This window comes from Aquarana catesbeiana, linkage group LG09 (genome assembly GCF_042186555.1).
Source record: "Aquarana catesbeiana isolate 2022-GZ linkage group LG09, ASM4218655v1, whole genome shotgun sequence".
In the NCBI taxonomy this organism is placed as follows: domain Eukaryota; kingdom Metazoa; phylum Chordata; class Amphibia; order Anura; family Ranidae; genus Aquarana; species Aquarana catesbeiana.
This window is the reverse complement of record NC_133332.1, coordinates 201,381,191-201,406,571: the sequence shown is the minus strand read 5'-3', so window position 1 is coordinate 201,406,571 and position 25,381 is coordinate 201,381,191. Positions and strand designations below refer to the sequence as shown.

Genomic DNA, 25,381 nt, shown 5'->3' with positions numbered 1-25,381 from the left:
TTTTTGTTTTTTGGGGCTGGGCTCCTGATGTTGGGGTATGGCCCACTCTTGAGTCCGGAGGTTTGGTCCATTTGTTTCTGTTTTCAGGCCAGTCTGAGGTCCTGAGCACTCTGGAGCTGGTTTTCATCCTGGATATCCCTGTATTGGCCGCATTCATCTTTCCCTCTATTGAAACCAGTCGTCCTGTCCCTGCAGCTGAAAAACACCCCCACAGCATGATGCTGCCACCACCATGCTTCACTGTTGGGACAGGTGATGAGCAGTGCCTGGTTTTCTCCACACATACTGCTTAGAATTAAGGCCAAAAAGTTCTATCTTGGTCTCATCAGATCAGAGAATCTTATTTCTCACCATCTTGGAGTCCTTCAGGTGTTTTTTTTAGCAAACTCCATGCGGGCTTTCATGTGTCTTGCACTGAGGAGAGGCTTCCGTCGGGCCACTCTGCCATAAAGCCCCGACTGGTGGACAGCTGCAGTGATGGTTGACTTTCTACAACTTTCTCTCATCTCCTGACTGCATCTCTGGAGCTCAGCCACAGTGATCTTTGGGTTCTTCTTTACCTCTCTCACCAAGGCTCTTCTCCCCAGATAGCTCAAGTTGGCCGGACGGGTTTGGTAGGAAGGGTTGTCCCATACGTCTTCCATTTAAGGATTATGGAGGCCACTGTGCTCTTAGGAACATTAAGTGCAGCAGAAATTTTTTTGTAACCTTGGCCAGATCTGTGCCTTGCCACAATTCTGTCTCTGAGCTCTTCAGGCAGTTCCTTTGACCTCATGATTATCATTTGCTCTGACATGCACTGTGAGCTGTAAGGTCTTGTATAGACAGGTGTGTGGCTTTCCTAATCAAGCCCAATTAGTATAATCAAACACAGCTGGACTCAAATGAGGGTGTAGAACCATCTCAAGGATGATCAAAAGAAATGGACAGCACCTGAGTTAAATATATGAGTGTCACAGCAAAGGGTCTGAATACTTAGGACCATGTGATATTTCAGTTTTTCTTTTTTAATAAATCTGCAAAAATGTCAACAATTCTGTGTTTTTCTGTCAATATGGGGTGCTGTGTGTACATTAATGAGGAAAAAAATGAACTTAAATGATTTTAGCAAATGGCTGCAATATAACAAAGAGTGAAAAATTTAAGGAGGTCTGAATAATTTCCGTCCCCACTGTATATACATATATACACACCCCCTAAAAACTATAAACACTTCTATTTCTAAAAAAAAAAAATAATGTGCCGCATTTATTCACACCTGCCTAAAACTTTTGCACAGTAGTATAGTGTGTGTATGTATGTATGTATGTATGTGTGTGTATATATATGTGTGTGTGTGTGTGTGTGTATGTGTGTGTGTATATATATATATATATATATATATATATATATATATATATATATATATATATATATATATATATATATATATATATAAACAACATGGAAAGTAAATGAATAGAAGAGAAATCCAAATAAAATCATAATTTGGTGTGACCTTTGGCTTCAAAACAGCATCACTTTTTCTAGGTACACAGTTTTAGAAGGAACTTGGAAGGTAGATTGTAGGTATCCAAAAAACTATCCAGATGTGCTGCAGTGGAAATGCCAGTGTAGGCCCCCTGTATGCCTAGATAAAAGGAGCAGCAAGGGCGGCTGAGACTGAGCTCCCCGATCCTCAGCCGAACTGTAAACCAGCAATGTGGGGAGCTGGTCACACCGTTTACACCTAAGTGAAAGCAGTGTGTGCTGTGCTCTTTGTCTCCCCATACAGTGAAATACCGGCAGGAAGAGATAATGTAAGGGACTGCCGTTTTTTAAAAGGCTATCTGTATGTATGTGTGTTTTATTTATTTATTTATATATATATATATATATATATATATATATATATAATCTCACAAAAGTGAGCACACCCCTCACATTTTTGTAAATATTTTATTATATCTTTTCATGTGACAACACTGAGGAAATGACACTTTGCTACAATGTAAAGTAGTGAGTGTACAGCTTGTATAACAGTGTAAATTTGCTGTCCCCTCAAAATTACTCAACACACAGCCATTAATATCTAAACCGCTGGCAACAAAAGTGAGTACACCCCTAAGTGAAAATGTCCAAATTGGGCCCAATTAGCCATTTTCCCTCCCCGGTGTTATGTGACAAGGTCTCAGGTGTGAATGGGGAGCAGGTGTGTTAAATTTGGTGTTATTGCTCTCACTCTCTCATATTGGTCCCTGAAAGTTCAACATGGCACCTCATGGCAAAGAACTCTCTGAGGATCTAAAAAAAAAAGAATTATTGCTCTACATAAAGATGGCCTAGGCTATATGAAGAATTCCAAGACCCTGAAACTGAGCTGCAGCATGGTGGCCAAGAACATACAGCGGTTTAACAGGTCAGGTTCCACTCAGAAGAGGCATTGCCATGGTCGACCAAAGAAGTTGAGTGAACGTGATCAGCGTCATATCCAGAGATTGTCTTTGGGAAATAGACATATAAGTGCTGCCAGCATTGCTGCAGAGGTTGAAGGGGTGGGGAGTCAGCCTGTAAGTGCTCAGACCATATGCCGCACACTGCATCAAATTGGTCTGCATAGCTGTCGTCCCAGAAGGAAGCCTCTTTCAAAGATGATGCACAAGAAAACCCGCAAACAGTTTTCTAAAGACAAGCAGGCTAAGGAAATGAATTATGGGAACCATGTCCTGTGGTCTGATGAGACCAAGATAAACTTATTTGGTTCAGATGGTGTCAAGCGTGTGTGGCGGCAACCAGATGGGGAGTACAAAGGCAAGTGTGTCTTGCCTACAGCCAAGCATGATGGTGGGAGTGTCATGGTCTGGGGCTGCATGAGTGCTGCCGGCACTGGGGAGCCACAGTTCATTGAGGGAACCATGAATGCCAATATGTCCCCATGTTCCCTTTGGAGACTGGGCCGCAGGGCAGTATTCCAACATAACGACCCCAAACACACCTCCAAGCTGACCACTGCCTTGCTAAAGAAGCTGAGGGTAAAGGTGATGGACTGGCCAAGCATGTCTCCAGACCTAAACTTTATTGAGCATCTGTGGGGCATCCTCAAATGGAAGGTGGAGGAGCACAAGGTCTCTAACATCTACCAGCTCCATGATGTTGTCATGGAGGAGTAAAAGAGGACTCCAGTGGCAACCTGTGAAGCTCTGGTGAACTCCATGCCCAAGAGGGTTAAGGCAGTGATGGAAAATAATGGTGGCCACACAAAATATTGACACTTTGGGACCAGTTTGGACATTTTCCCTTAGGGGTGTACTTACTTTTGTTGCCAGCGGTTTAGACATTAATGGCTGTGTGTTGAGTTATTTTGAGGGGACAGCAAATTTACATGGTTATACAAGCTATACACTCACTACTTTACATTGTAGTAAAGTGTAATTTCTTCAGTGTTGTCACATGAAAAGATATAAAATATTTACAAAAATTTGAGGGGTGTACTCACTTTTGTGAGATACTGTACTATTATAATATATAATATATATAGTGTGTGTTTACACAGTATCTCACAAAAGTGAGTACACCAGTCACATTTTTGTAAATATTTTATTCTATCTTTTCATGTGACAACACTGAAGAAATGACACTTTGCTACAATGTAAAGTAGTGAGTGTACAGCTTGTATAACAGTGTAGATTTGCTGCCCCCTCAAAATAACTCAACACACATCCATTATTGTCTAAACCGCTGGAAACAAAAATGAGTACACCCCTAAGTGAAAATGTCCAAATCGAGCCCCAAAGTGTCATTATTATGTGTGGCCACCATTCACAGGTTGCCACTGGAGTCCTCTTCCACTCCTCCATGACAACATCACAGAGCTGGTGGATGTTAGAGACCTTGCGCTCCTCCACCTTCTGTTTGAGGATCCCCTACAGATGCTCAAAAGGGTTTAGGTCTGGAGACATGCTTGGCCAGTCCATCACCTTTACTCTCAGCTTCTTTAGCAAGGCAGTGGTCGTCTTGGGGGTGTGTTTGGGGTCGTTATCATGTTGGAATACTGCCCTGCAACCCAGTCTACGAAGGGAGGGGACCATGGTCTGCTTCAGTATGTCACAGTACATGTTGGCAATCACGGTTCCCTCAATGAACTGTAGCTCCCCAGTGCCGGCAGCACTCATGCAGCCCCAGACCATGACACTCCCATCACCATGCTTGACTGTAGGCAAGACACACTTGTCTCTGTACTCCTTACCTGGTTGCCGCCACACACGCTTGCCACCATATGAACCAAATGAGTTTATCTTGGTCTCATCAGACCACAGGACAATCATTCCAGTAATCCATGTCCTTAGTCTGCTTGTCTTCAGCAAACTGTTTGCAGGCTTTCTTGTGCATCATTTTTAGAAGAGAGTTCTTTGTCATGAGGTGCCATGTTGAACTTCCAATGACCAGTAAGAGAGAGTGAGAGCGATAACCCCAAATTTAACACACCTGTTCCCCATTCACACCTGAGACCTTGTAACACTAATGAGTCACATGACACGGGGACATTTTCACTTAGGGGTGTACTCACTTTTGTTGCTAGCAATTTAGACATTAATGGCTGTGTGAATTATTTTGAGGTGACAGCAAATTCACACTGTTATAAAATCTGTACACTCACTACTTTACTTTACATTGTAGCAAAGTGTCATTTCTTCAGTGTTGTCACATGAAAAGATATAATAAAATATTTACAAAAAATGTGAGGGGTGTACTCACACTTGTGAGCTACTGTATGTGTGTGTGTGTGCGTACATGTGTGTTTGCATGTATGTATGCACAGTTTATGTATGCGCTTTTAATCCTGACCCCCTGTGTACAATCGGAACTAATTCCAATTTGTGATTGCAGATCCAGCAGGAGAAAAAGCAGTGTGAGGCCAGAGTGCAACAACTGGAGAGAGAAGTACATCAATTGAATGGCAAGCTGAAGACAATGGAGGAGATTCAAGGTCTGGCTGACCAGCAGCTGGTGGAAGCAGATGAAGAGCGGGAGAGACTGCTCACAGCACTGCATGATCTGGAGAGTGAGGTTGGAATCTCACTCTGATTTGTATGTGGGAAATTTAGACACATATACTCCATATACTGTATATCTAACACTGACCCCTTTATTCCAGAGGAGAATGGATGATACCAAGGCACAGAAACACCTCTCCGGACTTGAAAATGAACTCAGGGAGTTGAAGAAGGCCGTGGCTATGTCAGACAAATTGGCCACCTCAGAGCTGACTGATGCCAAAGACCAGTTGAGGTCTCTCCATGGCACAGTACTTCAGATCAACCGAGAGCGTTCTGAGGTATTATATGGCACGTTTAGAATCAAATGGCAATTGTGGTGGCTAATTCGTGTTTTATGACATTTTCTTATCAGTGTACTTAAGTCTAAAAAACATGGGCTCAATTAATGATTCTGTATGCACTTCTGTGAATGAGAAAACTTAGACCAAATGTGTAAAGGGTCTTCCTGCTGTATTATAGTCCCTGTTTGTCACAGCATGGGTCTTAATAACCAAGTGACTGAGGGCAGGTTTCTGCCCTTATTTTTCTAGAGGTCATTAATTGTAAAAGGCTGTGTAGGTGCTACAGACATAAATAGCTATAAGTGTTACTAAACCCACAACAGTAAAATCAGTCTGTATATACTCACTGTGAAACCTAAGGGGTTAATCCTGTGCATTGTGTAAAAAGGCTGTTTTGATTCTGTCTTCTCTGATCCTCCCCTTCTTCCACTGTCCCCAATCCATCTCCTGATAGAATAGAGCCTTGGGTGCAAGCAGCACATGCTCAGTTTGGTGTGTATTGCTAGAGAGTTTTTTTTTTTCCCTTGGGAGGGTGCATGTGATCAGCACAGGGCCAATCCCCACTGTCCAAACAGAGGGTCAGGGGTCCTGCAGCCTCATAGGACAGTCAGAGTAGAAGGAAAATTCCTCCTACAGGCTTTAATCAGACACTGATAGAGGTCACAAGACTGCTATATACTGCTGATGAAAAAAGGTATTTAGCAGTTTATATTTACTAAAACTATTGCATTTCAATCTTCTGTGTACTGTGGGAGACCAAATATATTGAATGCAGGGTCCTGGGTTTAGTAACACTTTTGTACTTTACTCTAAGGCCTCATACACACGGACGGTTTTAACAGCGGATTTTTTGAGCTTTTTTTGCTGCTTAAGAACGCCACTCCATGTTATTCAATGGGCTCATACACACCATGGCATTTTTGAGCTGTAACAGGCATGGTCGTTTTTAAGCTCCAAAAAAATCAAGGACCAGCGCGTTCTGAGGCTCCAGAGCTAGAGCTGTTTTGACGCCGACGCCGGAAAAAGCTAAAAAAACTGCAAAAACGCGCATTAGCGATATACCGACGTTTTTTAGCGTCAGCGTTTTTAAGCTGTAAAAATGTTTATGTGGGTAATTTGGGAGTGGAAGTTTAACACGCAGAGGGATGTTTTAAAAAAAAAAAAAACGCACCTTAGCGTTAACGCTTACAAACGACGTTAAGCGCGCATTGACACCAAATCAAAATGCTAATAAAATCACGTTTTTAACGCTGTTTTTTTTTCCAGGTGTTACTAGCTTTACAGCCCATTTTTAAAAACGTCCGTGTGTATGAGGCCTAAAAGTAATAGTCCTGCCTAAGAGGAGACACCACATGATGTCCGAAGACCCTTTATGTTTGCTGTGCTTGGCCGTGTTTCATAACAGAGCCCTGTAGTTATGAGGAATGTTTCAGTTTTATGATAGCTGATTCAGTGTCAGAAAAAGTGTTACTGATAATGCCTACTTAGGAATTAGAAGATAACGAGTTATCAAAGTGAGTTCAGGCAATTGCTAGGGGAGCAACTGCATAAATTCAGGGGGCCTCTCACCTTTGACTCTCAGTTCCAGTGCTGGCCAACGCAAGGCAGTTTTAACCAGAGTTTAGTCACAAAAACAACTAAACACAGTGCACAATTCCAACAATAACTGTTGGTGGTAGGTTGCATTCATTCATTTTGTAATTTTTATGTAAACTGATTGCTGAGATTGACCCAGAAATGCCATAGTAATGACCAGCATGAGCGTTCTTTTCAGAAAAACTAGTTAAAGTTGAGGCTGAATTCCAGATATGGATTTTTTTGCATAGTTACATTGGTCCACCTTGGATCAATGCAGGTATGCATATTCCATACCTGTGGGGTCCCTGTGGAAGATGGAAATCACTGTAGTAGTCACTACTACAATGATCACCGCTGTCTTCCAGGTCCAATGCCGAATGGCGGCTGCCCTGCTGTACAGTAACCACAGGGGGTGGCCGCTTGGCTTGAGCACCATTTGCTGATTGATACAGTGAATGCAAGGTGTTCTCTGATTGCACAAGGTGAAAATGCAGGGCACTAAACCTGAAAAATGATAACATTCATTACTAAGCTTCTTATGAACTGTACTACTTTTTGCTTTCAGTAATAGCTGACACAATAATGCTGTATTTAGATTGGGTAGATCTAATAATGTTGATGTCAATAATGAGGACAATTTTCTTTTCTCTTTGTGGCAGGGAATGCGGGAAGCAGACAATTTCTGCTCCCAGGCAGCTCAAGCGGCTAGAGATTTGGCTAAAGCTGAGGCAGAAATTGATCTTCTGCAAGAATTGCTGCAAGATAAGGAGAGACAGGTGAGGACTGCTGAGCCCAATCACTAGTTCTTTGTACCGGATGGTACAGGTTTACTGCATATAAACATGTCTGGAACTTTCAGACTTCTCATCCAACATTGTTTAAAGTGGTTGTAAACACTTACATATACCCAGTGAAGTGACTAGCCTCAGATGATACACAAAGATTAAACAAATCCCCCTACATAAGTTGTACCTGTTTATATAAAGTCTTCTCTTGTTTACAGTCTTACAAAGTCCACAATTTTTATAGCTTGTCTGAGCTTTCAGAAAGCAGGGGGCATGGAGCTGAATTTACACTCTGCAGAGCTCAGTGAGAGCTGATTGGAGGGAAGGCAACAGAACCCCTTACACACAGCACACAGGAAAAGATCTGAGGCTGTTAATCACAGGTTGTGTGCTGGTGTTCCCTCCCCATCACATTTTTTCTGTTGGTATCAGGAAAACTTGTCAGAAGTGACTCATGCAGATGGGAGAGGAACAAGGCAGCAGACAGAAATAACAGTTAGTGCTCTGGTTTGAGACAAGTACACACCATCAAGGAATATGCTTTGTTCATATTTCATGTCGGAGGTTTGCAACCATTTTAATGTTTGTTTTTTCCTGCCATTTGCAGCGTGATTTTCTGTTGCAGAAGATCTGACAATTATCTTTATTCGCAAACCATTTCTTGCAGCTGCAAATTGTAACTCCTCCTCACCAGTATGTTGTACCTAATCAAGTTTGCCTTAAAAATGCTCAGCTCACATAACTCAATAAAATCTTTATATGCAGAGAAGACTGGGGTTTGAAATGCGTTTGCAGTGGCATTAATAGGCAGAGATTTGTTATTGTAGTTTGTAGGGGTGACTGCAAAGTGCTCTGTTCCACCTTCATCCGGAAAGGGGGTAAAATAAGATTTTTGTACTAGCTGTAATCTTTTGAGGGACCATGCTTGATCATAAGCAACCTAGGCACATAAAAAAAAAAAAAAAAAAATGTGAGCACCCTAGACTATAACACCTCCCCCACCAATCCTACACAGTTGTAGCAAACAGTCCAACGAGAAAACAACATTTGAGAGTAGGGAGCTGTGTCCATCAGTGGTTTCTAAGGTAAGGATTTCATGGTTTGTACAAAAACCCTAGTTCTTTATTGTCTATTGAGGCACACAGAAGTTATCAGAATTCTTAGAATGTTGGGTTATACTGCTGTCTACAGGAGAATTGGACACGATTGGTCAGCACAGAATAACCCCTCCCACAAACACAATGCCAGGAGAGTGGCTGTGTTTTGTCAATCATACATCACAGGGCACAAAGGGCACTTTATACACAAGACTATTTGGGTTATACTGTCACCTTCAGGTGAAAAATTACCTGTTTGCAAGATTTTATAACAAACTATAAACTGTTTTGCTTTTTTCAAAATTTTCAGTCTTTTTTCATTTTTTTAGCAAAAAATTAAAAAAACAGCAGTGATTAAATGCCACCAAAATAAAGCTCTATTTGTGGGAGAAAAAAAATTATAAAAATGTCATTTGGGTAGATTGTGCAATGACCACGCAATTGTCATTCAAAGAGTGACGGCGCTGAAAATTGGCCTGGGCAGGAAGGGGGTTTAAGTGCCCAGTAAACAAGTGGTTAAGCTACCGCTGCCAAAATCTTCTTCCCCTCAGTGGTTTTGGGTCATGGCGGCTGCTTAAAATTCCCAAGTGCACCCTGAATTATAAGAAGTTATGTATGCAGTTAATTATAGGAATTGATGCATGCAGATTTGGGCTCACGTGGAGAAAGTGTTATCACCACCTAAACATTTTTCTGAGAGCCTCGTTGGCTGCCTCAGAAGTTTCCATAAGGCACCTTTTGACGAGTGGGCACTATGTTTGTACACATGAGAAGAATCATATAGCTTAAGTATTTGTCAGTAGAACTCTGCAAGAAACAAATTGAGAGGCTGCCATTTGAGGGTGAATGTTTGTTTGGACCATCCTTGGATGCCTACATTCAGAAGGTGACTGGTGACCCCTAAGATCTCCAGTTCCGGAGACAAATCCTCTTCTGCGAAAGGGAACCCCCAACTTGCACAGGATGTTTATTGGCCTTTCCGGCCTCCTGGACTCAGGAGGCCTCAGATGACTGGGTCTGCAACATGGTTGCTTTTCCCTTCCATGGTTCATGTGCTCAAGGGTATTTTCAGATCCACTAAAAAGGCTGCTGTCCCAAGAGGACATCTCACCTCTGCCAGCAGAGGAGACTTCCTGGCATCAGTGAATATCAAAGATGAATGCCAGCACCTCCTGCTTTTCTGACCTCCCCAACATTTATGATATTCCCAGTAAGGGATTGTCACTATCATTTCGTGCAATTACCCTCCAGCCTATCCATGGCCCTCAGAGTGTTTATCAAGGTGTTGGCTCCAATTTTGGTATATCCCAATTGTTGGGTACCTGGACAACTTGCCTATAAGGGAACAATCGGCTCTGCACCTGACATCCAGTTTCCAGCAGATGGTACCAGTCCTGGAGAGATTTACCTGGGAACGGAACCTTCACAAGTTGGCATTGGTGAATTCCGCACTGCCAAGGACAGAAATATTTCTCCCCATCTGTTCGAAGGGCAACATCTGTTCTCCTGTGGCCACCTTCATAGTATCAGGTCATGTTTCCTTTACTATCTGGCTAAACTGAGTGACAGGTAATTTATCGGTTTTCCACACTCATTTAAGTAAATGTGTTTACCTGTCATCATACATGGAGATTCAGTGCACTGTCATGCCATGGAAATGTGACATATATGCTTCTGTCCTGTTGTGTTATCACAGCTCCGGGAAGAAATGCAGAATGCAGATGCTGGAGCCACCATCTCCAACTCCCAGCAATTGGAGATTGACAAACTCAACCATACTTTGCAGAGGCAGCGAGCTGAGATAGAGCGCCTCAGACACGTGCTGGAGCATGTCCGAGCTGGTGAGATGCTTTTTACGGATTTAAATAACACATATGACATAGTTACAACACTCTAGGCTTTTTTCAGTTATAGATTTCATAGTAAATGTATTTGTTTTCCAGATAACACTGGAGAGATCAACAATCTGATGGATGAGATTGATTCCCTCAGAACTGCCCTCGGTTATCAGAATGATTATATCACCAGCATGACCGACCCGTTCCGAAGGAGAGGCTACTGGTATTATGTGCCATCTTCTTCCAATGTAAGTGTATTATGCTTGGAGGAGCACTACCTTAAGGGCACACTGTAATAAAAATAGAAATCTCTGTGATTAATGTGTATGTATAAATTGTGGTCATTGTTAAGGACATTTTGCCCTCTCAGCTACATTTGAAGGCTCATGTATGGGAAGTAGGTTTGTTGGTAAATAACTGATTGCAAAATGCACTCGTAGTTTTGCATGGACCATTATGTCACAATTTAGGAAAATAAGGAAGCCCTGCTCCTTTTTTTTTTTTTCCCCCACATAAGTTTTAAATTGGTTCTAAAGGCTGAAGTTTTTTTTTTACCTCAATGCATTCTCTGGATTATGGTAAAAAAACCTTCTCTGTGCAACTCCCCACAGTGCCCACTTATACTTATCTGACCCCAATCTCAATCCAGTGCTGTTTACGAGAGCAGCGTCTCTCTCGGCTCTCTCCCTCCTCATAGGCCACTGGCTCCCATTTCTGTCAATCACATCCAGTGAGGAGGGAGCAGGGGAGGGCAGGGCTTGGCCCACACAAGTGCCCTCATAGCAAGCTGCTTCCTATGATGGGCTACCCGAGAAAAAGTGGATCGTGGCTGCTCTGTGCAAACATTGCACATAGCAGGTAAGCATGACATGTTTGTTATTTTAAAGAAAAAAAAATATGTGTTTAAAATCACTTTAAGGGTATTTGGGAGGGGGGGATATTATGCTCCATCTTTTGTATATTCTGCTCCATTCATTTGACAAATGGCCTCTGTTAGGGGGCTGGTTGTGGAAGAGTCTTGTGCCCCTTCAATGCTATTCTTCTGCCTCCCCTAACCCCCCCACAAGCTTTCTAGTGCTGCCATTGTAACAGACCAACAGCATGGTGTCACACAGGCGTAGAGAATTGCCTAAATTTGACAGTGCCAAGGTGCCCTAAAACAATAGTTAAAGCATTTTAATGCATTATCCTTGTTTTCCCCAGAATTAAATACAACGTTGTAGAATATCTGTTGCTGCTGTGCTTTAAATTTTCCTGGGAAGGTCTAGATAGGACATTGTTTTGGATTTCCTAATACTCCTGTCTTTTTTTTTTTTTCTGCTGTCCTTGTCTGTATGGGAGCAATAAGTACTGTAACTACATGATTGTATAAAAAAACACACAGGGTTGATTTACTAAAACTGGAGAGTACAAAATCTGGTGCAGCTGTGAATTGTAGCCGATCAGCTTCTATCTTTAACTTGTTCAATAAGGCTACTTTCACACTGAGGCGCTTTACAGGCTCTATAATGCTAAAAATAGTGCGTCTTCATCGCCTCTCCTGTCACTCCAGTGTGAAAGCCCGAGTGCTTTCACACTGGAGCAGTGCGCTGGCAGGACGCTAAAAAAAGTCCTGCGAGCAGCACCTTTGAGGCGCTTTAGGAGCGGTGTATACACCGCTCCTAAAACACCCCTGCCCATTGAAATCAATGGGCAGCGCCGGCAAAGCAGCGCTTTTAACCCTTATTTGGCCGCTAGCAGGGGTTAAAAGCGCCCCACTAGCGGCCGAAAAGCACTGCTAAAACTACGGTAAAGCGCCACTAATAATAGCAGCGCTTTACTGCCTTTAACGCCTCAGTGTGAAAGTGCACTTAAGCTTTGACAAAAAAACATGGAAGGTGATTGCTTCTTATGCAGAGCTGCACTAGATTTTACACACTCCAGTTTTAGTAAATCAACCCCATAATGTCTATGAAAACTTATTCTGTTTTAGTTTTCAGATTTTTTTCCCCCCTAAAATGTCTATTTTTAAAAATCAGCAATATTGCAGGATATACAACAATACTAAACTGAGTTTTATATGGCAGAACTCCGGCCGTGATTCCATAAGTACCAAAGACTCTGGTGTCAGTTTACATTACCCACTGACTTCATCTCCTGCAAGATGGAAAGGTGGTCACCACAGACACAGCAAAAAGGAGAAGCGTTTGCCTCAAGCAATGGGGCATTGGGTATACTCACCATTTCATCATAGGCATCACAGGTGCCACAAAGGTAGGTTCAGTAGCAGTACTAAATCGTTTCCATGTGAAACACCAAATTACTTTTCTATAGGAGAGATCTTATCATTTTTGCTGTAGCTACACAAAGCGTGACTTTGCTTAGGCCCATAAGGCCAGGAGACCTCATCAGGTCTCCTTTCATTAGCAGCTGGATGCTCATCTTCAGAACAAACTATACACGTGCAACTTTGAGGGCATTGTTTACTTTCAAATGTTTGTGTTTTAACTAGGTATTAGCACAAGTATAGTTAATATTCCTTGTGCCGTTCATTTGCCTTACCTTGTAATGATGGGCTCACATATTGTGGCTGCAGTTTGTAGTGTCCTGGCTGATTGTGATGAAAAATGGTCTCCTGCAGCATGTGTGAGCTCTGCCTGTGTCAAATATAATTACTGTGTAGATCTCACCTGGTACACACGATGAGACTATCAGGCGAATGATAGTCTGGGTTTTTTTTGTTTTTTTGCATGCTAGTCTCCATATCAAAAATTAAGAGTTTACTAAAGTTCAAAAATTCTCATATGATGGAATAAAAATTTGGAAGTAATGTAATGTGTTGTATTGTATTTTCAGATGAAAACTGTACTGATTATATGAAAATCGTATGATTTGATATTGTACGAGAAAAATTTTCGTGTTTGCCCCTTCAGATAGTTTTGGACTGTGTACTAATGATCAAATTATCGTACAATCGCTTCAAAAGCTTTGTTTTTTGTTTGATTTTGTGATAGTGTGTACGGGCCTTTTGACTACTGAGTTATGCAGCTGCGGTCTGGTGATTGGACATTGGCAAACAAAGTTGTAAGGACAGCCCCAGCAAAATCCCCTCCTTAATGTTAGTTTGGGCACTGGATCCTGCTTGTGTGCTCACCTAGGCACATGGTGCAGCGTGTTAAACTAGCCGCATAGGTGCTTTTACAGCTCCACTGCCATGACACTACCACCTGATGTAACCCTGTTCCTGCAGTCTTCCTTGTGCTTTATGCCACCAGGTGAGTGATGAGCTAGGGGCCTAGTCCCGATGTTCCAGTGGCTGCCGGGACTGGAAGACACTGCGGTAAAGTCAGAGCTATGACCCTATCTAGGAAGTCCAGGGTGCTGCCTCCTTATAATTTTGGCACAACGGGAGTTACAGCCAGTTCCTAAGTTTATACTGGGTGCTAAGTTGTGCTGTTTTTAGCTGGAACCCACAATGGGATTTACAGCCACTGTTCTCATTCAAACATGGCAGCTTTTTTTTTCTTTTGTCCCCATGTGGGTCTGGGGCTGCCTCTGTGTGGCCTTACTCCCACCTGGACTTACTACAATACAGAGCCTGTATGTTCTCTTTTTTTTGTTTTAAGGCAATTTTTTTTACATAAAAAAACAGGTTATACTTACCTGCTCTGTGCAGTAATATTGCTCAGCGCTAGTCCCTTTACTATTTTTGGAGGTCCCACCCCTCTTCTCCCTGCAAGTACAGGGAATGCATTAGGGTAAAATAGTTTGCCTTTAGAACCAATTTTAGTTTTGCTTTAAAGGTCGAATTCCACCCTCCCCTGTCAAGATGTACTCCACTAGACCTGTGAGCACTTCCTGGGCTTTTTCGCCAGGCTGTTTCCCAGATTTGCAAGGCTGCCAACTGGTCCTCTGTTTACACTTTCACCAAGTTTTATCAGGTGAATGTTCATGCCTCCGTAATGCCAGCTGCGATGTACGGCTGTTCAGGCTGTGCTGTGAGCTGGAGGCAGTCCCTGGTTCTATTGTTTTTGTGGACCTAGTAGTGTTTTGTTAATTTTACCCATCCCTAAGTTAGACTGCTTTTGGGCATGCTGACAGTCTCTGAATTCCTGTGTCCCATAATGTACGAGAAAGAAAACAGGATTTTTGTACTTTAAAATCCATTTCTTGTAGTTATTGAAGGACACAGGTGCTAATGCTCTTGTACTGTGTGTCCACCAAACTGAGGCATGCTGAGAGCAGGAAGGGTTATACTGGGGTGGCCACAATTTATTTATTTTTTGCCAGGGTTCAAATCCTTCAGTAGGCAGCACTATAATCTGATTTTCTCTGAATTCCTGTGTCCCCCAATGAACTCCAAAAAAATTGATTTACGGTAAGTACAAAAATCCAGTCATCTAAAACGGGTTCCCTTTAATGCCAGAAATTTGGTAATTGTATTTGTTTGGGTTTGCGTAAAACAATAAATGGACTGGAAAGTCAGTTACTGTCTCATTTAGTAATCTTTTTCTTTCCTTGGCAGATGATGACGTTGATGGAGGCTCACACAGTGATAGTGATGCACTACCATGTCATTTTGTCCCTCCTCCCGGCTCAGTTATTTATACAGTGTTTCCTAATGGTACGCCAGTCCCCCAAGGAACAGTCATTTATGGACCTCCACCTCCCTCCACTGGGAGTTCTGTGGCCCCTGGGACTGTTATATATGGGCCCCCACCTCCTGGCACTCAGTTTGTTTATGGTCCTCCTCCTCCACAGTTTACTATTCCAGTCATTCCAGCTGGCGTTCTGCACTGCAATGTGTCTGCACACCACAATCTGGTGAGTCCCATTTCCCAATATGCATAATAGATAATTACATGTAGGAGTACCACCATGTGGCACTGGATAATGTTGTACTATTTAATCAATTGAACTCTTGTCTGTAATTCAGTAAATAAGTATTTTAAATGAGGAAATGAGAAGAAATCTCTGTAAACTAAATGGGATTACCATCTTAGAGAGTTGTTATTGGAACTTCCCTCACCTCTTGCTCTGATGACAACTCAAGCTGTTTGGACTTCCCCTTCCCATTTTAATTTTCTGTTATGATAACAATGGTCAATTAGACAAAAAGGGAGGTGAATCTCCCCAGCGGTGCACAAACTGCAAAAAAACCTTGACAAAGTGTCTACCTTTCTGTACTCTATCCAAAACTAGTTTCCTTTACATACCCTTTAAATTGATTGTATATGTAGAAATGTAAAATTTACTATAGATTCCCATCAAATTTATTTTTAATAGGAAAATGAAGTTACTCACCTTGAAGATGTTATTGATCATCTAAAGTCTCGACATAAAAAAGAAAATAGAGCAAAAGCACAGTTAAAAGGTGATATTGAAGAATTGGAACGTCGCAGACAAATGCTGAGAAGAGAGGTCGATGATTTACACAATGCTGCCCAGAAACGTAAGCGCAAGTAAGTGTCTCGTGTGCAGGAATTATCTAAATGTGTAATAACAGTTGTGATTTTTAGATTGGTTTTGTCTTTTGAGTATGTTTTAGCATAGCTAGCAATTTGTGCCGTTTCAGGAATTTCATGGAGGGACATCTGGACCACCTGATTACAGAGCTGGAGCTAGAGAGATCATTGCAGCATCATGACAGTATTGAGAATGAGATTGAGTGCATAGAAAAAACACTTCTGAAGAGAAGGGTAGAGCTCCGAGAGGCTGACCGGTTGCTGGCAGAAGCAGAAAATGAACTGAAAAACACAGAGGAAAAGGTTGGTAGTTAACAGCTCTGTATGTAATGTATTACAGTACCTGCTGTAAAGACTGCACATTGAAGAATGTGATATGTGACAGTTACTGTCATCCTGTAATTCTCTGTTTTCCAGACTGCAGATTTAAAAGAAAAATACAGTATAGCCAAGAAGCATTTATCCCAAACAGAGAATGATGCAGAAGAGCTGGAGAAAAGGGCAGAGGAAATGGCTGTGAATCTTGTAAAAGCTGACCAACAGCTGCGGTATGTCACAATGTGTTTGAATGTACAGTTATGTATGATCAGGATTGCACACCTTCATTTCACTATTCACTCACATGCGTTGTCAAAAGCACCATAAGGAGAACAGATCAGGTCCCGTTTTCAGTAGAAGACATGGAAACAAACTGCCAAAATCAGTACACTTTAGGCTTGCGTCCCCTGATTATAATGCCTGACAGGCTGTTGGATTTGCCCATTTAGCGCCTGAGTTTTGTATTTGTTTATTTATTCCTTGTGTAGGATGATATAGACTTTAACGGATGACTGAATCCCAGTTGGTCCTAGGCCTTCATACATGGTCACCTAAACATATAAACACATATAAGATGTGTGAACATTTGCATTTGTGTTGCCTTAGTGTGCATTCATGCAGTCGGCAGAGGATGCTGGTCTTATTGCCAGGGAGACAAACGTAACTCCCAGAAAGATTTAATCAGGTCAGTGGACCTTATTATGCGCACAGGCAGTGAAAAGTGTCTGCTAGAACACATAGATACACATTGTCATCGTGCTAGAATTGACAATAATTGTATATGTGAAGCTTCCCAGAAACAAAATAAAATGCCCTTACAGTTTTTGCATGTTTATAAATGAAAGTTTATGTATTTAGGGCTCTACAAGCAAATGCCAGAAACTTGGAACAGCACAGAGCAGAGCAGGAAAACATCCTGCATGAGATAAATAGTGTTGTGTCTGCAAAAGATGTTGAATTCCAGTCTCTGAACCACAAGATCCAAACCATGGCTGATAGGTAGGCATTTTATGTCCCATGTTTATGTATGATGCAATATATTGCTTTGGTAAATTTGTGAAATATTAATTATTCTCTTCATTTTTCTCGCCCCTCTATCATTTTCTATGAAAATTTCACACTTTCAGTCTTCAGAAGTTGCAGGACGACATCCTGATAGCGGAGGGGAAGGAAGACCACCATCTGCAGACACTGAAGGAAGCTGAAAATCTCCTTATGGAGAAGAAGATGGCTCTGGAAAGACTAAACAATCAGGTAAGTAAATTATTGCTTTCTGTTTCACTAGGGCAATTATAATGTTGCTATAATCGCCCTCTGAACTAATTAATGCTGTTCTTGTCCTCCAGATCTCAGCACAGCAGGAGGAGATTTCAGAATTGGACCGGCTCTTGGGACAGAAGAAAGAGGAGCTGCATCTCCTGCAGAACCACACTGAGCTAAAGAAGACTGATCTGAAGGAGGTCCTGCGAGATGGGGAGATGGAGGCAGCTGAGAGAAGGCGGGAGATAAAGGTAATCCTTCAAGCAGTTGGGATAGTAATAGAGAGAGGCTTTAGCACAGCCCTCCTTTAATAAACGGAAGGTAAATAAAAGGTGAAGGTAAATAGCTCGGTTATGACAACACAGCATATCTGTTTTACTTAACTGTCCATCCAGAACTATAGGATTGATACATCACAAACAAAGAGCCATTTATGCCACTTTACTTCCAAAACCACTGATCTATAGCCCAGAGACAGTCTAAATACAGAGCCATTTATCCAACTTCCCATCCAAAACCATTTGTTTTTACCACAGATACAGCCTGAATATAAAACCATTTATCCTCTTCAATGCAGAACTGCTGGTTTTATAGCTTGTTTATCCAATTTACCAACTTACCAAGTTACCAAGAGTTACTGGATTACTTGGCCTACATGCATCCTAAATATGGCGCCAACTGTCCATCCAAAGCTGCTGGTTATTAACCCAGATATAGTCTATATGTAGAACCATGCATCCAACTGTCCATTCAGAACCACTGGTTTAAATATAGAGTCATCTACTGTATATAAATGTTTCTAGGTTGTTAGCTCTCATCAGTGCAAAAAAATGGAATCTATGGCTGCTATGTAGTTTGGTTTTGAATGGACCTGTGTGGAAGGACAAGTAAGGAACTACTGATGTGTGCCACAAAGTAGAGAAGCACATGCTATTACAGAACAGAATTTTGAGTACAATGTAATATATATATATTTTTTTAAAGCATATCTGTGGCTCCAAAAGTTTTAAACTTTGTGCCTTTCTTGTAGTGAAAGGCACCTCCTGAGTGCCTATATGTCTGTCTAGTCATATTTTCTACAGAGCACCCAGTGAATCATGAATTGTGGCTCTGAACTTAGCCTGTCGCCTATTGGTTAGTGAGGCTAACATGGCATATTAATGGACAAATACGGCTACAATCAAATCAAGTATAATGGACAAATAGGAAGACTCTGGAGATGCAAAGAATTAAGAAAATCCACGTATTTGGGGGCTCCTAGGCTGCTCTGCAAAAAAAATAGTCTTTTTTTGGGCACATAAAAGTTTCTCCACTAGACAGCAAGGGCCAGTTTCTAGCTTTTTTTTATAGCCGTAAATAAACTAAATTAATTAATAAATGATTTCTGATGTTACCGTCAGCCAGTTTAGAAGTACTGAACCATCTATTTTCTGCTTTGTCTTGTAGGAGGTGAAGACCTTGTTGGAAGATTTAAGTGTTGAGAAAGGGGAACTGAATGCGCAGCTGAATGAGAAAAGACTGCAGCTCTCCAACCTTAAACAAGAAGTGATGCAGGAAGAGGACAATCTACAAAAACTCACCTCTCAGGTTCACAAACAGAAAACTGGTAATATATCTAGCATGTCTTCATTTATCCCAGTAGAAAATGGAAACTTGCCGCAAACCCCTTGATTTTATTATTTTTCAGCATATCGCCTACCTGTGTTCTTTTTTAAGTTTGCAGTAAGATACCCAGTGAGAGATCATGCTTCTGGGGTGCAGATCCTCCTCCTTTCTTGGCACAGTCTGACAACTTCTGCTAGATACGAAAGCAGATAAAGGGTGCACTTTATTCCAAACAGGAGAGACAAACTTTTATAGGCAAATAAGCAAGTAAATTAATCTTGATCGGGGTACTTTATTTATGCATTAATTTGTATTGCCAATGCATTTTATGACAGTTAAAGTTTCCTTTCATCAGGTATGTATTTACCAAATTTCTGTAGTTTTAAACCTTTTTGGGGAAAAAACAATAAATACACATATTTCTGCAGAAATATGTGCATTTATTATTTTTTCCCACAGGAGCCTGGAAAGCATTGCACTCATGATCAGTAGATCATGTATGCAATATCAGGCTCCTGCAGATTCTCATTATAGCTGGCTGCCCGTACTTCCCATATGGTGAGACAGTTACTGAAGAGCAGGAGGATCAATGAACTACCAGAATGCTCACCAGCATCATCACAGTTCATTAAGAACTACATGCGATCTGCCGTAGTGCCAAACTGGTAAAAAGTCCATCATTTGCATCATCCAGCAAGATCTGCTGGCCAGCAGATCTTGCTGGATGATGCAAATGATTGACTTTTTATCATCTGCCTGATTTTATCACTCGTTTGTGAGTATGCAATTCTACTTTTAATAAATTTCAGTGTTGCAAAGGTAATGCACAAGGCTGGTGCGCCCTCTGTCCTTATTTTCTTTTAGAGACAACTTTTAACCACAGACATTTTGTACATACTGCACTGTAGAAGGGAACCCTTTTTTTGCCCCAAAATGTGCTGGACATACAACATATGATCAAGAAGTACATCTGTAATCAAGATCAGTTTGTTGCTTCTTTATTCATAAAGGTTTTCCGTTCCTACGTGGAGTGCTTGCCTTATCTGCTATTTATCCAGTTTTCATCCCCTAATGTGTGGTTGTGAACTGTTACTCTATTGTGCAAGTTGCCTATGGACACCGGGTGGATTGTGTTTTTTGAGCTAAAATGTTTCTCTTCTACTTATTTTTTTGCGATAGCGGTAAAGATCTGTACTGCTAGCAGTCTTTTAAAGTCTTATAACTTATATTATAGTTGGTCTTGAAATGTTTTTGCTCTGCTGTGGCTCTCTGCTTGTAAAAAAAATACTTTCTCTTATAGAGTTGAAGCATGTGCTGGAAATGGAGCAACTAGAAACGAGCGAGCTTCAGGGATTGAAACTACAGCATGACCATAAAATGAATGATCTGGAGAAGACTCAGTCACTGCTGCTGCAGGTGAGTTCTGCCAATAAGCCTCATCCCAACCCAGCATTGGCCTCATGCACACGGACGGTGAGAGGCTGAAAATGTGCTGGGCTTAAAACTCTGAGAATTTTCGTGAAAGCGGAAATGCTTTCAGGAAATATGTTGTACACGCATGCATAGGTAAACACAGATGCAGAGAAGCATCAGCGTCAGGCTGTACATAGCACCTGTGGCTTCCCGGGTGTGGGAAAGCACCTGAAATTTTGTACGCATATTTTCACACTCACCATCCATGTGTGAGGCCTAAAACGTTTTTGGGAGGCTCAGACTGGACAGTATTGTACAGAGAGGCAGTTGGCTGTATGTGTGTTTTACAATACGAGTAATATAACTTGCTGCAGAGTAAAATAATCTGCCGAGACACATTAAATTGTTTCAACAGACAGGCTTTTTCATTTTCATGTTTTTGGACACTGGGCATGGAGCACAATTCATAGATTATGAAAAATAGTACAAGCTACTGAGTTTAAAAAAAAAACATATGTGACAAAGAAAAAACAGGAAAGAAAGAAAAATGTTTTTTCAGATACAATAATTCATTTGTCACTCACACAGGGGGATCTGTAAAGGCACAAGTGCTTACATTTTTTTATTATGTCAGAATTGTGCACATACATTTGTGTGCTAGTACAGTACTATTTGATTTTCTTTTTTACCTGGCAACGTGTGATTGCAGGGTAAACTGGAACTGGAGAACCTGCAGAGAATGTTGCAGCGCATACACAGTGAGGCAGACTGGAAGAAGCAGCTGCTTGAAAAAGATCACCAGGAGATCGAGCTTCTTATGACACAGATGCACACGCTGCAGGAGAAGGTGGAAATCCTGAGTAAAGAAAAGGAACAGCTGGAGGAGAGCAGAGATAAACTGGAGCACACACTGGCTCATACTAAGAAGTAAGTGCTAAACTTCTGATTTTATCTGACATACTGTGGTGACCACTACAGAAAGCAGCTTTTCAGTACATTGTTTGGTCCGTTTTCTGCTGTCCAGTATTCTTCTTCTCCATAATATTATCTGACTAGTCTACTTCATGCACACATCCATCCCTGGAAGTTTTACTTTACTTTTATGTGTGTCAGTGATCTAGTGTGTGTGTGTGTGTGTATATATGTATATATATATATATATATATATATATATATATATATATATATATATATATATATATATATATATATATATAAAAATATATATAATTTTTTTTTTTTCTTCTCTTCTATTAACATTCTTAATACTCTGATGACTATTTCTTCAATTAAGACTTTGAGATGCTTAAGCTAGTCTCTATACAATTGCTATTTAGTTTGGCATTTTCTCAGCGATAGCTTGGGAGGGCACTTGGCTCTGTGCTGCTTTCCAGACCTTATTGTACTCTGTTAGTATAGGGCAGGGCACTCTCCAGGTCCAAAGCAATGGCACGGTTTCTGGTGTGACCCAGTCTCCGTAGATTCACTTGTGAGTAAGCCTGGACATGGTGAAGATACCCTTCAGGCACTGACTTGCCTTGCTTATATCAAAGTAGAGGCGCAACCTCTGGAGTGGCCCAGTCTCTGAGAACTCATTTGTCGGTACGTCTATGATAGTGACCTTCGGGCATTGAACTCTAATGGTGCTTTCCAGGCCTTGTTTACCATGTCATTAGCCTCAGAGTATCTTCCTGGCCTTGAGCAGCGGCACAGTCTCTGATGTGACCCAGTCTCTGTAGAGTCATCTGTTGGTAGATCTTTGGACCCTGCATTTTAAAGCTTTGTAGACTACACGTATTGTGTCAGCCAGAGAGTGTCTTCCTGACTCTGTTCTGCAGCAAAGCCTTTGGTGTGAACCAGTCTCCATAGACTCACTTTCCCAAAATATCTGTGTTATGGTTAATACAATTTCATATAAGCCTTTGGACTTTCAGCTGTGCTAATGGCACTTTTCAGACTTTCGGTTGTTTTATCTGTAACCACAAAGCAATTTTCCTGATTTAGAACCTTGGGACAGACCAAGTCTCCTGCCGATCACTTAATATGTATAACAGGCATAGCTGTAGTGACAGGAGCTAATCCATACCTTTGACTGTTGGATACCCTTTTTAAGCCAGGTGGAGGGGAGCACAGGGTGGATACAGCCAGGTGGAGGGGAGGACAGGGTGGGACCAGCCAGGTGGAGGGGAGGACAGGGTTTGAGAAGCCAGGTGGAGGGGAGGACAGGGTGGATGCAGCCAGGTGAAGGGGAGGACAGGGTGGATGCAGCCATTTGGCGGGGAGGACAGGGTGGGAGCAGCCAGGTGGAGGGGAGGACAGGGTGGATGCAGCCAGGTGGAGGGGAGGATGGGGTGGATGCAGCCATTTGGCGGGGAGGACAGGGTGGGAGCAGCCAGGTGGAGGAGAGGATGGGGTGGATGCAGCCAAGTGGAGGGGAGGACAGGGTGGGAGCAGTCAGGTGCTGCGGTGAGGACAGGGTGGGAGCAGCCAGGTGGAGGGGAGGACAGGGTGGGAGCAGCCAGTGATAAGGTCCTGTACCTCTATGGAAGCCTGCATCCCTGCCCCCTTAATCCCCACCTGGAGGTAAGTTCTTACCTTGGGGGATATCTAGTAGAATGACTGCCACTTTCTCTCTGGCTCCCTCTACCTGACAGCCTCATGGTCCCTCTTCTCCTCTCACGGTCCTCTCTCCCCTCTTCCTCTTCCCCTCCCGCTTGGCATGTTGGGGCTGCTGTGCACTCTCAGGGAATTATCCTGGGGCCTGCTGGTATCCGGGACTACATGTCCCATAATCCTCTTGTTAGTTTCCCAGCCATTGGCCCTGAATGTAGCCAATAGGACATTGCCGGGTGAATGAGAGCTGCTCGTCTCAAGGAGGAGAAGGAGGGGTGGAAATCCCCCGCAGCTGCGGCTCTGCCTGTGTCACTCCCTTCACAGAGCCTGTCAGTTTCCACACAGCTGCCCTGTCCTGTGGCAGCAGCGGCTGATGAAATGTGCGAGGGGGGGGTCGGCATCAGCACCCGCTACAGAAAAAGAAGGTATTTTAATTGGGGGGGCACAGTATAATGTCGTCACTGGTTAAAGATGATGTAATCTCTCTGCTCTCACAGCAGCTGCTATTGGCCCGCTGCCCCCACCCCCCCTCCCCAGCAGAGGTTCATCAATCTGTGAAAAGTTACGTCTAAAAATTGTCAGACAATTTCAGAATAATGTTCCTCAAAATAAAAATGTCAAGGCTTTAAATATATCATCATCTACAGTACAAAATATCATCAAAAGAGTCAGAGAATCTGGAGAAATCTATGTGCACACGGGACAAGGCTGAAACACAATATTGGATGTCTGTGATCAGACTGCACTGCATTAAAAGCAGCCATGATTCTGTGATGGACATCACTGCATGGGCTCAGAAATACTTCCAATAATCACTTTCTGTAAACGGTTTGCAGTGCCATCCAAAAATGCATGGTAAAGCTCAATCTTGCAAAGAAGACACATCTGAACATGATCCAGAAACGCCAATGTCTTCTGTGGGCCAGAGCTTATTGAAAATGGTCTGTTGCAAATTGGAAAACTGTTCTGTGGTCAGACAAATAGAAATTTTACGTTCTTTTTGGCAGTCATAGACACTGTATCCTCCAGACTAAAGAGAGAAGGATCGTCCAGCTTGTTATCAGTGCTCAGATCAAAAGCCTGCATCTCTGATAGTATGTGGAGTGCATATGGAATGGGCAGCTTGTACATCCAGAAAGGCACCAGTAATGCTCAAAGATATAGCCAGGTTTTAGAGCAACATATGCTCAGGCAAGAATGGGGTGACATTCCTCTCCCCAAATTACAGCAACCGATCTCCTCAATTCTTAGACATTTACAGAGTGGGGGTTAAAAGAGGGGATGGTACACCATGGTAAACATGGCCCTGTCCCAACTTTTTGGGAATTGGGGTTGTACTTTGCCAGATTTTTGTTGCCTTGTCCCAACTTTTTTGAGATGTGTTGCTGCCGTCAATTTCAAAGTTACATTATTTTTTTCTTAAAATAGTAAATTTTTTCAGTTTTAAATGTTTAGATATGTTTTCTATTTTCTATTGTGGAAAAAAAAGGTTTGAGATTTGCAAATCATTGCATTCTGTTTTTATGCAGGTTTTACACAGCACCCCAACTTTTTTGGAATTGGGGTTGCCACCACAATTCATTGCCAAGTTCAATCAATGCCTCAACATTTATCTGTGTTGCATCACAGATGTGGGAGTGCTAATGTAATGAATTACATTTCTTCCAATCATTGAATTGATTATTTGTGGCTCTGATCTAATTGCTGCTAAGCTCGAGAGACTGAGAGACCTAGGGATTGTGGGATATGTAGTTTCTTCACAGAATGTGTCCAGTTCTTAGTCTACAGGCAGAGATGTTCAGTGCCATCCAGCATTCCTCATGGTTGAACAAAAACAGAAACCGCTGACAAAGGAATGTGAAGATTTACTCAACTATAGGCTATTGGTATAAGGTAACAAATGATGCTACAAATCTACATAACCTGTGCACATCTTGCATTTACCCATGCAGGGGAAATGCACAGAGTGCAGGTAGGAAGGTGTATAAAGCCTCTCTAGTTCTAAGAACAATGTTTCTTAACCCCTTTCTCACTTTATGATTACATTGGTTGTTTGCTTCTATCTCAAGGCTTACGTAGCCCTATATAGCAAACCCCTGTCCTTAGAAGGCTT

At 42.1% G+C, this 25,381-nt stretch overlaps 1 protein-coding gene across 1 annotated transcript in view; it reads left to right on the top strand.

Moving 5' to 3' along the window:
* Positions 1-25,381, top strand: part of CNTRL (centriolin) — a 185,198-nt gene that overhangs the window by 98,038 nt on the left and 61,779 nt on the right. Inside the window, exons 18-33 of the mRNA XM_073599547.1 lie at positions 4,867-5,046; positions 5,135-5,314; positions 7,555-7,671; positions 10,474-10,618; positions 10,721-10,863; positions 12,682-12,868; positions 15,120-15,418; positions 15,881-16,056; positions 16,170-16,362; positions 16,477-16,607; positions 17,236-17,376; positions 17,505-17,631; positions 17,724-17,888; positions 19,084-19,243; positions 20,543-20,658; positions 21,365-21,582. Of these exons, the coding sequence (XP_073455648.1) occupies positions 4,867-5,046; positions 5,135-5,314; positions 7,555-7,671; positions 10,474-10,618; positions 10,721-10,863; positions 12,682-12,868; positions 15,120-15,418; positions 15,881-16,056; positions 16,170-16,362; positions 16,477-16,607; positions 17,236-17,376; positions 17,505-17,631; positions 17,724-17,888; positions 19,084-19,243; positions 20,543-20,658; positions 21,365-21,582 (2,678 nt within the window). The remainder of the gene's footprint in view (positions 1-4,866; positions 5,047-5,134; positions 5,315-7,554; positions 7,672-10,473; positions 10,619-10,720; positions 10,864-12,681; positions 12,869-15,119; positions 15,419-15,880; positions 16,057-16,169; positions 16,363-16,476; positions 16,608-17,235; positions 17,377-17,504; positions 17,632-17,723; positions 17,889-19,083; positions 19,244-20,542; positions 20,659-21,364; positions 21,583-25,381) is intronic.